Source organism: Oncorhynchus keta, chromosome 14 (genome assembly GCF_023373465.1).
Source record: "Oncorhynchus keta strain PuntledgeMale-10-30-2019 chromosome 14, Oket_V2, whole genome shotgun sequence".
Lineage (NCBI taxonomy): Eukaryota > Metazoa > Chordata > Actinopteri > Salmoniformes > Salmonidae > Oncorhynchus > Oncorhynchus keta.
Window position 1 is genome coordinate 26,160,790 of NC_068434.1, and position 16,469 is coordinate 26,177,258.

At 43.9% G+C, this 16,469-nt stretch overlaps 1 protein-coding gene and 1 long non-coding RNA gene across 2 annotated transcripts; both read right to left on the reverse strand.

Annotated features, from left to right (window-relative positions):
• Nucleotides 1–707: 707 nt before the first annotated feature.
• On the reverse strand, nt 708–2,593 carry LOC118393130 (uncharacterized). The gene is made up of 2 exons (XR_004827497.1): nt 2,331–2,593; nt 708–2,056 (listed from the first exon to the last, which is right to left on the reverse strand). It is a non-coding gene; the product is annotated as an uncharacterized LOC118393130 (long non-coding RNA).
• A 3,831-nt stretch (nt 2,594–6,424) lies between these two features.
• Nucleotides 6,425–10,395, reverse strand: LOC118393121 (beta-crystallin B2-like). Its single transcript, XM_035785459.2, has 6 exons — nt 10,335–10,395; nt 9,808–9,889; nt 7,608–7,726; nt 7,210–7,342; nt 6,958–7,100; nt 6,425–6,770 (listed from the first exon to the last, which is right to left on the reverse strand). Exons 2-6 carry the CDS (start codon nt 9,868–9,870, stop codon nt 6,593–6,595), a joined length of 636 nt encoding a protein of 211 aa, XP_035641352.1. The 5' UTR covers nt 9,871–9,889; nt 10,335–10,395; the 3' UTR covers nt 6,425–6,592.
• Nucleotides 10,396–16,469: the final 6,074 nt, after the last annotated feature.

Below are 16,469 nucleotides of genomic sequence, written 5' to 3' on the forward strand. Positions count from 1 at the left end.
TGGACAGGCTGCCTACAATTCACATTGTTATATGAAAACAGTGTAACAGCGATTCCACCTCAATAAACGAAAATGATTTTCATAAGTAAAAAAGTTTCAGCTTGGGCATTTTTCAAATTTGTGAAAAATGTAATTGATAAGAGAATTATGTTCTCCAGGTACATCGCCCAATTTAATTATATTACTCTCAGTCTGCAAACCAGAATTTGTAAGATCGTGGTCGAATGAAACAGACGGAGGCCCAGCTAAATAGTAAAAAAGAAAATATTCACGGGAACGTTCTAAAGTCAAGAATTACAAAACAATTAATTTTATACTGACTTCTCAAGCCCACACATTCACACAGCCATACGCACACACACATACACACAAAGACGCACACACTGTCTGTCTCACTACCCAGCCGACAGAGATAGTGACCTTGTCCTTGTCCTACCCGTTCTCTCCCAAATCTCTAGTCAGGTCGGCACCAAGCTCAGACAGTCTGTTTAAAATACCATAAAGACATATTGTTTTACCCTAATTCTGACTAGGACAACACATTTCTTGATTATGATTTTATACATGCTAATCAATTCCATACAATTATATGTTTCAGGGCAGAATATTCTAATCATTCAATTCTCACCTATCAGTAATCCTAATGTGAAAGTATGTGTAAGAATTCTCTTGAGGAATCGTTCATACTAAAATCAGAAGAGGCCATGCAAATGTAGAATAGCTTTATTATACAGATACCACACAAAGTACTTGTATTTCAATCATCAGCTGTCAGAGGTTTCATAATTAACTGACCATACAGCCAAATGTGAATTGAATTTAGATTCCATCAACTGCAAGGAGGACCTTTTTAATCATTACCACTTCCCCATTGTTCAGTGGCTGAAAAGGGGAAATGCTGGCTACTCTTTTGTTAGAGGCAACGTAACGTCTCACTTCAATTCCAAGCTAAAACTTAAAAACAACTCCACATCTGGTTGAGGCATCTTCGGTTACTCATTTCAAGGTGTAACTTCACAGACAGTGGAGGTGATGCTGAGACGTTCTGCCTATACGCCTCTCAGAAGTCCACAGCCTTGAGTTTCCTCTCCTATGCCTGGGTCAGAGGCTGCTGTGAGAGGATCTTCCTGTGGAGGCGGTGGTGCTTGCCGATTCCTAGTGGTCCTTCTGTAGCTCAGTTGGTAGAGCATGGCGCTTGTAACGCCAGGGTAGTGGGTTCGATTCCCGGGACCACCCATACGTAGAATGTATGCACACATGACTGTAAGTCGCTTTGGATAAAAGCGTCAGCTAAATGGCATATATTATTATTATATTATTATTATCCTAGTCTAGGCAGGTCACAGTTCAGGCCCTCCAGCAGAACACAGGACTTACACAGCGCCTGGCTGTAGAAGTAGCCACAGGACTGTTTAAGGACCGTTTAAACTAGGCTACACATCTGAAATAAATGTGTCTTATATATTACCTGCACATATCTTATCAACCTTCAGCATCATGGCTCCCCTGTCCAGAGCCTGTCTTCGGGAACACTCCACAGAAAGAGCAATTGTTCTTCAGTCCGATCTGCTTCACTATGGCATCCATGGTCCAGCCATACAGCTCCTCATAGGACACAATCTTCAGAGGTAGTTCATACTACTGCTGCTTCTCTTCAGTCTCCAAGGAGTCATCATGGTTACCTGTCATGCCCTCGTCCACTAAGAGCAGCATTCGTTTCAGGCCATAGTTATAGCGCTCATTTAGGACCTTCATGAGGTGTGCCTCTTCCACCAATCCATTTGTTTTTTTATGGACAGAAAAGAGCAGAAGCTCTGAGCTGTCCGATCAGGTCCATTGTTTACTGAGGTGGCCAGCACAGTGGAATCCTTCCCGCCAGAGGCACCAATGCCCACAGTCTCTCCATCTTTGAAGAGCTGCGCTGATATTATTGTCTGATGCACCTCCTCCCCAAAGGCCCAGAAGAGGGACTCTTTGCACAAGGAATGGGCCGGCTTTGGACGTTTCAGCACTGCACTCTTCTCAGCACAGCTGCTACAAATGACTGGCATCTTGACTGTGGAGGACAGGAGAGTTTGCTATATGAAGGCAATAGCATAAATGATTATCCTCTTACAGGGTTGAAATATTCACCTGTGTTCTAAGAGTTAAGTATATGATGTCAAACAGACTACTACTACTACTAGCCAGCTAAGGGTTCTGCATATAGACTGAAGGTTCTGAAGAATACTGGACAATCTATGCAAGTAACATCTAGCTAACAACAATGTCAGTTTAGGTTATCTAGTGGCTTGACAGCTAGTTAGCTAAAGATGCTAGCTTGTACTTACTTAACCGCTGCTGAAAACTCAAATTGAAAGTCTCGCCTCTCGCCCTGCTCGATCCTTGAGCTCGTGTTTTTTATGCCATGTCTAAACTTGTTTTTTAAAATGCCGCGTTAAAAACTACTGGAAACTGGGAACTCAGAAATCTTCGACTTCTGTGGGTTCAAAACAACCGGGAACTAAAAAAAACCTGGGAAAAAACTATTTGAACGGTCACTTAAGTCATGAGTTGACCTCGTTCCCAGTTTTTTTTTAAAGCGGGCATAATATCTTACCAATGCAACATGATCTTCATTAGTCGTCACCTTCTTCTTCTTCTTCGGAGTTTAACGGCGGCTGGCATCCAATATGTTGCGTTACCGCCTCCAACTGGACTATAATATTGTAGCGACCCGCACAGACAGCGTGTTAGGCTAGGAGGTGGTTGTGTTGTACTGACCAGTACCCGGTGTTCGCGGGGTCCGACCTGTCAATCAACCTGCTATCTGCCAATCACGGGAATGCCTGGAATGTTCTGATGCCGGGCATCCTGGTGGTTGGCGGAGTGGCGTGGAGGGGGGTTGGGCATTGGAAGTTAAGACCAGGTTCAGCCTTTGTTCTCAATTCAATTCAATTCAATTCAAGGGCTTTATTGGCATGGGAAACATGTGTTAACATTGCCAAAGCAAGTGAGGTAGACAACATACAAAGTGAATATATAAAGTGAAAAACAACAAAAATTAACAGTAAACATTACACATACAACAGTTTCAAAACAGTAAAGACATTACAAATGTCATATTATATATATATATATATATATATATATATATATATATATATATATATATATATATATATATACACAATGTACAAATAATTAAAGGACACAAGATAAAATAAATAAGCATAAATATGGGTTGTATTTACAATGGTGTTTGTTCTTCACTGGTTGCCCTTTTCTCGTGGCAACAGGTCACAAATCTTGCTGCTGTGATGGCACACTGTGGAATTTCACCCAGTAGGTATGGGAGTTTTTCAAAATTGGATATGTTTTCGAATTCTTTGTGGATCTGTGTGATCTGGGGAAATATGTCTCTCTAATATGGTCATACATTGGGCAGGAGGTTAGGAAGTGCAGCTCAGTTTCCACCTCATTTTGTGGGCAGTGAGCACATAGCCTGTCTTCTCTTGAGAGCCATGTCTGCCTACGGCGGCCTTTCTCAATAGCAAGGCTATGCTCACTGAGTCTGTACATAGTCAAAGCTTTCCTTAATTTTGGGTCAGTCACAGTGGTCAGGTATTCTGCCGCTGTGTACTCTCTGTGTAGGGCCAAATAGCATTCTAGTTTGCTCTGTTTTTTTGTTAATTCTTTCCAATGTGTTAAGTAATTATCTTTTTGTTTTCTCATGATTTGGTTGGGTCTAATTGTGCTGTTGTCCTGGGGCTCTGTAGGGTGTGTTTGTGTTTGTGAACAGAGCCCCAGGACCAGTTTGCTTAGGGGACTCTCTCTCTCTTACGTCTGGGCTTCACAAGAGAAGGTCACGATTGGCTTGTGGGTTATCTGTCATCTATTTGGCGTGTGCTACGGCCCAAACAGTAGCCTGTGTAAAGTTGGTGTAATAAACCGTCAATTCGTAAACTCAAGCCTCTGTCTGGACAATTGTTCATTTATGATCTAGTCAGGTCATTACAATATTATTATTTTTTCACCTTTATTTAACCAGGTAGGCAAGTTGAGAACAAGTTCTCATTTACAATTGCACCCTGGCCAAGATAAAGCAAAGCAGTTCGACACATACAACGACACAGAGTTACACATGGAGTAAAACAAACATACAGTCAACAATACAGTATAAACAAGTCTATATACGATGTGAGCAAATGAGGTGAGATAAGGGAGGTAAAGGCAAAGAAAAAAAAGCCATGGTGGCAAAGTAAATACAAAATAGCAAGTAAAACACTGGAATGGTAGATTTGCAGTGGAAGAATGTGCAAAATAGAAATAAAAATAATGGGGTGCAAAGGAGCTACAGTGCCTTGCGAAAGTATTCGAAAGTATTCGGCCCCCTTGAACTTTGCGACCTTTTGCCACATTTCAGGCTTCAAACATAAAGATATAAAACTGTATTTTTTTGTGAAGAATCAACAACAAGTGGGACACAATCATGAAGTGGAACAACATTTATTTGATATTTCAAACTTTTTTAACAAATCAAAAACAGAAAAATTGGGCGTGCAAAATTATACAGCCCCTTTACTTTCAGTGCAGCAAACTCTCTCCAGAAGTTCAGTGAGGATCTCTGAATGATCCAATGTTGCCCTTAATGACTAATGATGATAAATACAATCCACCTGTGTGTAATCAAGTCTCCGTATAAATGCACCTGCACTGTGATAGTCTCAGAGGTCCGTTAAATGCGCAGAGAGCATCATGAAGAACAAGGAACAAACCAGGCAGGTCCGAGATACTGTTGTGAAGAAGTTTAAAGCCGGATTTGGATACAAAAAGATTTCCCAAGCTTTAAACATCCCAAGGAGCACTGTGCAAGCGATAATATTGAAATGGAAGGAGTATCAGACCACTGCAAATCTACCAAGACCTGGCCGTCCCTCTAAACTTTCAGCTCATACAAGGAGAAGACTGATCAGAGATGCAGCCAAGAGGCCCATGATCACTCTGGATGATCTGCAGAGATCTACAGCTGAGGTGGGAGACTCTGTCCATAGGACAACAATCAGTCGTATATTGCACAAATCTGGCCTTTATGGAAGAGTGGCAAGAAGAAAGCCATTTCTTAAAGATATCCATAAAAAGTGTTGTTTAAAGTTTGCCACAAGCCACCTGGGAGACACACCAAACATGTGGAAGAAGGTGCTCTGGTCAGATGAAACCAAAATGTAACTTTTTGGCAACAATGCAAAACGTTATGTTTGGCGTAAAAGCAACACAGCTCATCACCCTGAACATACCATCCCCACTGTCAAACATGGTGGTGGCAGCGTCATGGATTGGGCCTGCTTTTCTTCAGCAGGGACAGGGAAGATGGTTAAAATTGATGGGAAGATGGATGGAGCCAAATACAGGACCATTCTGGAAGAAAACCTGATGGAGTCTGCAAAAGACCTGAGACTGGGATGGAGATTTGTCTTCCAACAAGACAATGATCCAAAACATGAAGCAAAATCTACAATGGAATGGTTCAAAAATAAACATATCCAGGTGTTAGAATGGCCAAGTCAAAGTCCAGACCTGAATCCAATCGAGAATCTGTGGAAAGAACTGAAAACTGCTGTTCACAAATGCTCTCCATCCAACCTCACTGAGCTCGAGCTGTTTTGCAAGGAGGAATGTGAAAAAAATGTAGTCTCTCGATCTACACAATCTATCCCATGCCGCCCTGCAGACTTCCCACATCTTGAAATCTCCATTCTACAAACTGCTGCGACATGACCATGAACATTGCACCTGAAACAGCCCAGTGGATTCGGCACAAAAGCTCTAACAAGCTATATCGTAACATGACTTTGTCGGGTGAAAACTCTGACTCAAAACTCAAAAGAACTGACAGTGACTCCTCTGTTTCACCACACTCACCACCAGGATTGCGTCGCACCAAACGGTGGTCATCACAAACACCAGGAATTTTCAACTTCAATTGCTCCATCTCCATACTACCCCAGAAATCACTCCTTTCAATGATGCCCTGTTCCTAATAGCAAAGCAAGAAACAGTGTGCAAAGCTATCATCAAGGCAAAGGGTGGCTATTTAAAGAGTCTCAAAAATATATTTGGATTTATTTAACACTTTTTTGGTTACTACAGGATTCCATATATGTTATTTCATAGTTTATGTATTCACTATTATTCTACAGTGTAGAAAATAGTAAAAATAAAGAAAAACCCTTGAATGAGTAGGTGTTCCAAAACGTTTGACCGGTAGGGTATTTAATACCATTAAAATTACTCATCATCCAATCACTCTTCCATCTACATATTTAGGTCTGAAACACGTTAGATGCTGTTGTCGCTCAGTAATTGAAAGGGCAACTGTCTGTTCAGATAAACAATACAGGAGGAAATGTGTATTGGTGAAAACACAGTTGAGTCACATGACCACTTGAAAGATAAGCAACAAGGATTTATTATTTTACTTTAAAGGATTGTGCTACTGAAACAATGGCAATAGGCATCAAAATGCAATTTTGAGTAGGTGATGGAGAGAGAGGTATGGGAAGGAGCAGGATTGTAGGGGTCAGGGCTTGGTGCAGGAAAGAGTCATATAAGCTTAGTTGGCGCCAGCGACAGGGTGAAAAGCTCCCCTCTGGTGCCACTGCATGTCTCGGATGCGCCTGACGGACTGGATCTGAGGGAACTGGGCACCAAACTCAGCACAGTCCTTGTATTCCCCCTTCTCAAACAGGTACTGATAGCCTCTGTAGCCAGGATACTGGTACCCCACCCAACTTGGTACACAACCAGTAAAGGTGTGAGAGTCAGGGAATGGGAGAGAAACAAATGAGAAAAGTATTTAGAGAAGAAAGCAATGGAGATAAGATCAACACGTGATTAGGAGAAAATGGCAATATGATATGGTAATGTTGGGGCAGATATTGCTGTAACATAATTTATTCTGTTGGCGGACAGACTCACGTGCCACTCTGAACTCTGACAGAGGTGACCTTCTCTTGGTATCCATGTGAGTGGAAGCTGGGGACATCATCATCTATGATCTCGATCTTCTTCCCCGCGAAACTGGGGTTTTCATAAAGGACAATCTTGTGCTCCTGGCTGTCCTGTGAGGAGAATAGAAAACACACCATAAGAAACAGTCACAGAGAATCTTCAAAAAGGCTGAACAAAATGGCTCATTTGTGTTGTAGTAGAGAAGGTGTGCTGCGTTACCACTTTAATGGGGCGGAATGCAAAGATGTTGTCGCTACGTCTGCTGTTGGTCCAGGTATCCCAGCGAGGATACTCCCCCTTCTCAAACACATACTGTTCCCCTTTACAGTTAGCCTGTTCGTAACCCACCCATCTGAGGAAGCACAGACGAGTCAAGGTAAGGTGGGCACAAGGTGGTTGAGGGGGAAAGTGAAGGATGACAAAAACCAGATGGAAAGTGTATGAACATACTGTGCCTTGTGCACAATGCAGTGACTATATTTGTGTTACACACACCACTGTCTAACTGCTATTGTTTTTGTCTCTATCTTTCTCTTTTGTTTAACTCTCACCCTCTGTCTCACGTGTACTCCCTCTCTTTCCCTCTCTCTATCCTACTATCTCTGAGCCACACTCACGGTCCACACAGCACCAGTATGGAGCCCACTTTCTCCACGCCTGCTTCCTGGAGGTCGTTACAGGGACCAGTCAGCTCATGGCAACGCCCCTGGAAGTTCTCCTGTTCATAGATGATCAACTGTGGAAGACAAGGAGAGACAACATGGATGTTTAGGTCTCCTTGCTATGCTCGGCCTGATGGCGTCTTAAGTTGTACAGGGAAATTATGTAGAATACTGTGTAACTTTTGCCTCGAACAATCCCACAGTGTCTCATTGTCTTTGATCCACCGTTCTACACCATTATCTATTTCTCTTGCTTTCCCTCCTCTACCATGCCCTGCCCTCCTCTGCCCTGCCCTTCCTCTGCTCTGCCCTGCCATTCCTCTACCCTGCCCTCCTCTGCCCTGCCCTCCTCTACCATGCCCTGCCCTCCTCTGCCCTGCCCTTCCTCTGCTCTGCCCTGCCATTCCTCTACCCTGCCCTGCCCTCCTCTGCCCTGCCCTCCTCTACCCTGCCCTGCCCTTCCTCTGCTCTGCCCTGCCATTCCTCTACCCTGCCCTGCCCTCCTCTGCCCTGCCCTCCTCTACCCTGCCCTGCCCTCCTCTGCCCTGCCCTTCCTCTGCTCTGCCCTGCCATTCCTCTACCCTGTCCTGCCCTCCTCTGCCCTGCCCTGCCCTTCCTCTGCCCTGCCCTGCCCTTCCTCTGCCCTGCCATTCCTCTACCCTGCCTTGCCCTCCTCTGCCCTGCCCTCCTCTACCCTGCCCTGCCCTTCCTCTGCTCTGCCCTGCCATTCCCCTACCCTGCCCTGCCCTCCTCTGCCCTGCCCTCCTCTACCCTGCCCTGACCTCCTCTGCCCTGCCCTGCCCTCCTCTGCCCTGCCCTCCTCTACCCTGCCCTGCCCTCCTCTGCCCTGCCCTTCCTCTGCTCTGCCCTGCCATTCCTCTACCCTGCCCTGCCCTCCTCTGTCCTGCCCTGCCCTTCCTCTGCCCTGCCTTCCTCTGCCCTGCCCTGCCATTCCTCTGCTCTGCCCTGCCATTCCTCTACCCTGCCCTGCCCTCCTCTTCCCTGCCCTCATCTGCCCTGCCCTCCTCTAGCCTGCCCTCCTCTACCCTGCCCTCCTCTACCCTGCCCTTCCTCTGCCCTGCCCTCCTCTGCCCTGCCCTTCTCTGCCCTGCCCTCCTCTGCCCTGCCCTCCTCTGCCCTGCCCTCCTCTAGCCTGCCCTCCTCTACCCTGCCCTTCCTCTGCCCTGCCCTTCCTCTGCCCTGCCCTTCCTCTAGCCTGCCCTCCTCTGCCCTGCCCTCCTCTGCCCTGCCCTCCTCTAGCCTGCCCTCCTCTACCCTGCCCTTCCTCTGCCCTGCCCTTCCTCTGCCCTGCCCTTCCTCTAGCCTGCCCTCCTCTACCCTGCCCTCCTCTACCCTGCCCTTCCTCTGCCCTGCTCTCCTCTGACCTGCCCTCCTCTGCCCTGCCCTCATCTGCCCTGCCCTCCTCTGCCCTGCCCTCCTCTAGCCTGCCCTCCTCTACCCTGCCCTTCCTCTGCCCTGCCCTTCCTCTGCCCTGCCCTTCCTCTAGCCTGCCCTCCTCTACCCTGCCCTCCTCTACCCTGCCCTTCCTCTACCCTGCCCTCCTCTGACCTGCCCTCCTCTGCCCTGCCCTCCTCTAGCCTGCCCTCCTCTACCCTGCCCTTCCTCTGCCCTGCCCTTCCTCTGCCCTGCCCTTCCTCTAGCCTGCTCTCCTCTACCCTGCCCTCCTCTACCCTGCCCTTCCTCTGCCCTGCCCTCCTCTGACCTGCCCTCCTCTGCCCTGCCCTCCTCTGCCCTGCCCTCCTCTAGCCTGCCCTCCTCTACCCTGCCCTTCCTCTGCCCTGCCCTTCCTCTGCCCTGCCCTCCTCTAGCCTGCCCTCCTCTACCCTGCCCTTCCTCTGCCCTGCCCTTCCTCTGCCCTGCCCTTCCTCTAGCCTGCCCTCCTCTACCCTGCCCTCCTCTACCCTGCCCTTCCTCTGCCCTGCCCTCCTCTGCCCTGCCCTCCTCTGCCCTGCCCTCCTCTAGCCTGCCCTCCTCTGCCCTGCCCTCCTCTAGCCTGCCCTCCTCTACCCTGCCCTCCTCTACCCTGCCCTCCTCTACCCTGCCCTTCCTCTGCCCTGCCCTTCCTCTAGCCTGCCCTGCCATCCTCTTGCCCCCTACCCCCCTACCCCTCCCCCTCTCCCCCTCTCCCCCTCACCTTGAAAGCACTGGTGCCTGGCTGCTGCTGCTTGGATGCAGGGTTCTGGTGGTCTGTGGCCATAGTGAACAGGATGATGAAGCTGTACAGAGATAAAGGAGAAATTATGGAGCGCATAACATATATTTTTAGGGTCCAGTAGCCTCATTGAAAATGTTTATATTCCAATGGGTAATTTACAGTTTGATAGGATATTGGAAAAAGTCATGAAACAATAGTGCCAGAAAATCTGCTGTTAAATTCTGCACAAAACTGGTTCTCTCATGTATGTAAACAAAAGTCCCCACCCCTTTCCCTCCTTAAAAAATATTTGCGCAAAATGTGAAACTGACAGCGGTCCTCATGTTAATCTATTTGTTGTAAGTTAAACAGTTTAATGTATGGTGAATGACAAAGAAGTATATTACCCCAACATGTTAAATAAATTAACTTCAAAGTGATGTTTGATTTTAAAGAAGTAGACAAAGTTGGATAAAAATAGTAATAAAATAAAATAATGTGGAGAGCGACGGTTGTGAATCTCTTACCAGTACCTGTCTGTGCCAGTGTGTTTGGGATGGCATGCTGGGCTCAATATATACGGCGCGCTCAGGGGTGGAAACTCTGCCAACACTCCTCTGTGTCCAAGCCACCATCCAGATCAGCATGCAATAGGCTGAGCAGACCGGACTGTGGGGTCACTGCTCTGCCTGGCCCCCCTTCTCACTCCCCCTCAAAGTTATTTCATTACTTGTCAATTTCATCCAGCCGGTCATTGTTCGATATCCACATGATTCAGCACAACCTGTGCCAAGAGTCCCACACTTACAATGAGAGCTGCCTGTATGCCTGGACCACCAGAGTGGGAGAGAGATAGGATGATAGAGAGGAGGGAGAGTGCCAAATTGATAGAAAGGGACTGATTTAACTCACAAAATCTAGTATATTTCTGTTTACTCTTACATAGGAATAATGGTAAACATAGTATTCCATTGGGTCGTTATTGGCAATGCTTTCTATTGGAGAGCATTTATTGTAAGCGCATGCAAGGTATAATATAACAGTTTTCCTATCATTGCCACATATGGAAGTTTACACATCCAGAGGTCATCTCTACTAAGCTGACAAAGATGTTGACATGCCAAGCTAACTTCCTGCTGCTGGCAGAAGAAGAGCAGAGATGCACACCAATGTGAGCTGTCAACAAGAGAGCTTAGTGTTTCACTCATTGGATGCAGTAACTGGAGTACATTTCACTTGTTGAATGTAGATCATTCTGTAAATTGGTAGAAGTAAATATAGTTGGATGGAGTAATTATAGTTGGTTGGAGTTAGAGGTGATGAACGTGGCACAGTAGTTAGATGGAGCAGGGGTAGGCCCGTGGTTGGAGGAATTAGAGATAGGCCTAGTGCACAGATAGAAGAACATGTGCTGTGACTAGAATCAAATGCATTGCATTGCACTGGATAAAGGTGGCTTAGGGTTAAGATTTTCGTGGTTGTATTGGAATGGGGAAATTAATAGAGCACAATGAGATATGTGGTTGAAATGTAGTTTATTAAATTGGAAAAGTACATTGGCACTCAAAGCTATTTACACAGCCCTTGGCCTGTATGGGCTGAATCCAAGATGTAGATCCCATGACATTGACCACCTACTTAAATCATTGCCCCATTTCAATCTTCAACCTAGAATAACATTTGCATGGCAAGAAGGCAAAAGTAGACTAACCTTATGCAGGTAAATATGATGACACTCTTATTCATAACAAAACAGGTAGCTAAATATAATAACAAGATGTAATCATTTGTCATTAGTGAGAAGAGCGAAAAAACATATTTGTTTTATATTTACACTCTAAAATAAAATAAAAAATTGGCATCTATTTCCAAAAAGGAACACTGTTTATAACATACAGTAGAATTGAACAGGTTAACAGACGGATAAAGTGCAATGAAGTGTGTAGGCGATCATTGTAAATTGGCCTACTGTAGCCTAGTTTTCTTATTCTTTCCCTCAGTAGACATTGTTTCATAATCATCAGGCAGTGTAGTAGCCTATATTTAGGTAAATGCAAAACATTATTGAATTCAAACAATCTGCTTACAGGTCCACAACAATTTGCAATTGTTTTTGTCTTTCAGAAACTTCAGATATGCTACAACAAATGTCAGTGCAAAAGGAAACATTCTGCCAAAATGATGTATACTTTTTAAAATGTATTATTATGAACGAAAAAATAATACAAAAACAAAAATATACAAAGATAAGTACCTAAACTAAACAGACAGTATTACATATCGAGATAAATTGTGTATTACATATCGAGATAAATTGCCAATTTGTCAAAACGTTTTATGGTGCATATTGATTTTTGTTTTTACATAATTTCAAAATAATATTTCAATTCTATAATGTGAAGAGGGGTTTGTTCTCTGCCCACTTCATTTTATGGACAAAGAATCTTCCATGAAAAATTCTGCCAACATCTCTGAAAACATTTGGTCAAGTACGTCACTGCTTTGTCCTTTAGATAGGCCTACTGAATTGGCCAAATTCCAATACTTTAAAAGAAAACAGAAAATAAGGGCGTCATTGCTTTGTCCTTTAGATAGGCCTACTGAATTGGCCTAATTCCAATACTTTAAAAGAAAACAGAAAATAAGGGCGTCATTGCTTTGTCCTTTAGATAGGCCTACTGAATTGGCCTAATTCCAATACTTTAAAAGAAAACAGAAAATAAGGGCGTCATTGCTTTGTCCTTTAGATAGGCCTACTGAATTGGCCTAATTCCAATACTTTAAAAGAAAACAGAAAATAAGGGCGTCATTGCTTTGTCCTTTAGATAGGCCTACTGAATTGGCCTAATTCCAATACTTTAAAAGAAAACAGAAAATAAGGGCGTCATTGCTTTGTCCTTTAGATAGGCCTACTGAATTGGCTTAATTCCAATACTTTAAAAGAAAACAGAAAATAAGGGCGTCATTGTCACCATAAAAGGTGAATGATGGGCGTTTTTCAGGTGGAGTTATAATCTCATACAACATTTCTGCATGCACCATTTCTGAAAAGTTTGCACATGTACAAAAATATAGAGATTTATAAACTTGGCATAGGCCATACATGTCATACAACTCTGCGTGCGTGGAAAAGCAAATTGTTGTTCAGTATTTGTTCAGTAGTTTTGTTTATTTTTAGATTATTGGGTTTGCATGTCCTGCTTTGGTATATAGCTTTTCATAATACCCCAATTGGCACAAAATATCTATACTGGACAAAAATATAAACACAACATGCAACAATTTCAAAGATTTTACTGAGTTACAGTTCATATAAGGAAATCAGTCAATTGAAATAAATTCATTAGGCCCTAATCTATGGATTTCACCTAACTGGGCAGGGGTGCAGCCATGGATGGGCCTGGGAGGGCATAGGCCCACCCACTTGGCAGCAAGGCCCATCCACTGGGGAGCCAGGCCCAGCAAATCAGAATGAGTTCTTCTTCACAAAAAGGCTTTATTACAGAATGAGTTCCCCCCCATGTAACGATCATGCTGTTTAATCAGCTTCGTGATATGCCACACCTGCCAGGTGGATGCATTATCTTGGTAAACAAGAAATGATCACTAACAGGGATATAAACACATTTCTGCAAAAAAAAGTTTGAGAAATAAGCTTTTGGTGCATATGGACCATATCTGTGATTTTTTAATTCAGCTCATGAAACATGGGACCAACACTTTACATGTTGAGTTTATATTTTTGTTCAGTGTACATTCCAGCTTACAATACACGAGCAGATGTGTGTACTCATGATCTAAAGTTAGCTGGGAGATGAGCACATTCTCATATCAAGTTGCATTTTTTTAAATGCCAACTTTTGCATGTCAACTGTCACCCACACTCGTTGGGGTGTAGTTTGTATGTACAGTTGAAGTCGGAAGTTTACATACACTTAGGTTGGAGTCATTAAAACTCCTTTGTCAACCACTCCACAAATTTCTTGTTAACTAACTATAGTTTGGCAAGTCGGTTAGGACATCTACTTTATGCATGATACAAGTCATTTTTCCAACAATTGTTTACAGACATATTATTTCACGTATAATTCACAGTATCACTGTGCTGACAAGGTACACAAGCTGACAAGGTACACAATCTGTCGTTCTGCCCCTGAACAGGCAGTTAACCCACTGTTCCTAGGCCGTAATTGAAAATAAGAATTTGTTTTTAACTGACTTGCCTAGTAAAATAAAGGTACAATTTTTTAAAAAATCACAATTTCAGTGGGTCAGAACTTTACATACACTAAGTTGACTGTGCCTTTAAACAGCTTGGAAAATTTCAGAAAATCATGTCATGGCTTTAGAGGCTTCTGATAGGATAATTGACATCATTTGAGTCAATTGGAGGTGTACCTGTGGATGTATTTCAAGGCCAACCTTCAAACTTAGTGCCTCTTTGCTTGACATCATGGGGAAATCAAAAGAAATCAGCCAAGACCTGAGAATTTTTTTTGTAGACCTCCACAAGTCTGGTTCATCATTGGGAGCAATTTCGAAACTCCTGAAGGTACCACGTTCATCTGTAGACACAATAGTATGCAAGTATAAACACCATGGGACAACGCAGCCGCCATACCGCTCAGGAAGGAGACGCGTTCTGTCTCCTAGAGATTAACGTACTTTGGTGCGAAAGGTGCAAATCAATCCCAGAACAACAGTAAAGGACCTTGTGAAGATGCTGGAGGAAACAGGTTCAAAGTATCTATATCCACAGTAAAACGAGTCCTACATCGACATAACCTGAAGGCTGCTCAGCAAGGAAGCAGCCACTGCTCCAAAACCGACATAAAAAAGCCAGACTACAGTTTGCAACTGCACATGGGGACAAAGATAATATTTTTTGTAGAAATGCCCTCTGGTCTGATAAAACAAAAATAGAACTGTTCGGCCATAATGACCATCGTTATGTTTGGAGGAAAAAGGGGGAGGATTGCAAGCCGAAGAACACTATCCCAACCGTGAAGCACGGGGGTGGCAGCATCATTATGTGGGGGCGCTTTGCTGCAGGAGGCACTGGTGCACTTCACAAAATAGATGGCATCATGAGGCTGGAAAAGTATGTGGATATATTGAAGCAACATCTCAAGACAACAGTCAGGAAGTTAACGTTTGGTCACAAATGGGTCTTCCAAATGGACAATGACCTCAAGCCAACTTCCAAAGTTGTGGCAATATGGCTTAAGGACAACAAAGTCGAGGTATTGGAGTGACCATCACAAAGCCCTGACCTCAATCTTATAGAAAATCTGTGGGCAGAACTGAAAAAGAGTGTGCGAGCAAGGAGGCCTACAAACCTGACTCAATTACACCAGCTCTGTCAGGAGGAATGGCCCAAAATGCACCCAACTTATTGTGGGAAGCTTGTGGAAGGCACCCCGAAACATTTGACCCAAGTTAAACAATTTAAAGGCAATGCTACCAAATACTAATTGAGTGTATGTAAACTTCTGACTCACTGGGAATGTGATGAAAGAAATAAAAGCTGAAATAAATCATTCTCTCTACTATTATTCTGACATTGCACATTCTTACAGTGAAGTGGTGATCCTAACTGACCTAAAACAGGGAATTTTTACTAGGATTAAATGTCAGGAATTGTGAAAAACTGAGTTTAAATGTATTTGGATAAGGTGTATGTAAACTTACGACTTCAACTGTTATGCACTGTTTATAAATGAGGACACTGGTGTGCTTGATCTGCTTTGCAAGTATTCCCGGAAGTCTTGCGATGTTGGCCTATGGGTTTCGAAACTGTGCATATTTGTTTTTATAGATATTTTTATCATTTCACCTTTATTTAACCAGGTAGGCCAGTTGAGAACAAGTTCTCATTTACAACTGCGACCTGGCCAAGATAAAGCAAAGCAGTGCGACAAAAACAAGAACACAGAGATACACATAGAAAAACGTACAGTCAATAACACAACAGTTAAATCTATGTACAGTGTGTGCAAATGTAGAAGAGTAGGGAGGTAAGGCCATGGATGTGCCATGGATGTGAAATAATAACAATTTAGCATTAACACTGGAGTGATAGATGTGCAGATGATGATGTTCAAGTAGAGGGTGCAAAAGAACAAGAGGATAAGTAACAATATGGGAATGAGGTAGTTGGATGTGCTATTTACAGATTGGCTGTGTACAGGTACAGTGATCGGTAAGCTGCTCTGACAGCTGATGCTTAAAGTTAGAGAGGGAGATATAAGACTCTAGCTTCAGTGATTTTTAAAATGTGTTCCAGTCATTGGCAGCAGAGAACTGGAAGGAAAGGCAGCCAAAATAAGTTTTGGCTTTGGGGGTGACCAGTGAAATATACCTGCTGGAGCGCGTGTTACGGGTGGGTGTTGCTATGGTGACCAGTGAGCTGAGATAAGGCAGGGCTTTACCTAGCAAAGACTTATAGATGACATGGAACCAGTGGGTTTGAAGGCAAATATGAAGCGAGGGCCAGCCAACAAGAGCATACAGGTCGCAATGGTGGGTAGTATATGGGGCTTTGATGATGAAGCGGATGGCACTGTGATAGACTGCATCCAATTAGCTGAGTAGAGTGTTGGAGCCTATTTTGTAAATGACATCGCCAAAGTCAAGGATCGGTAGGATAGTCAATTTTATGA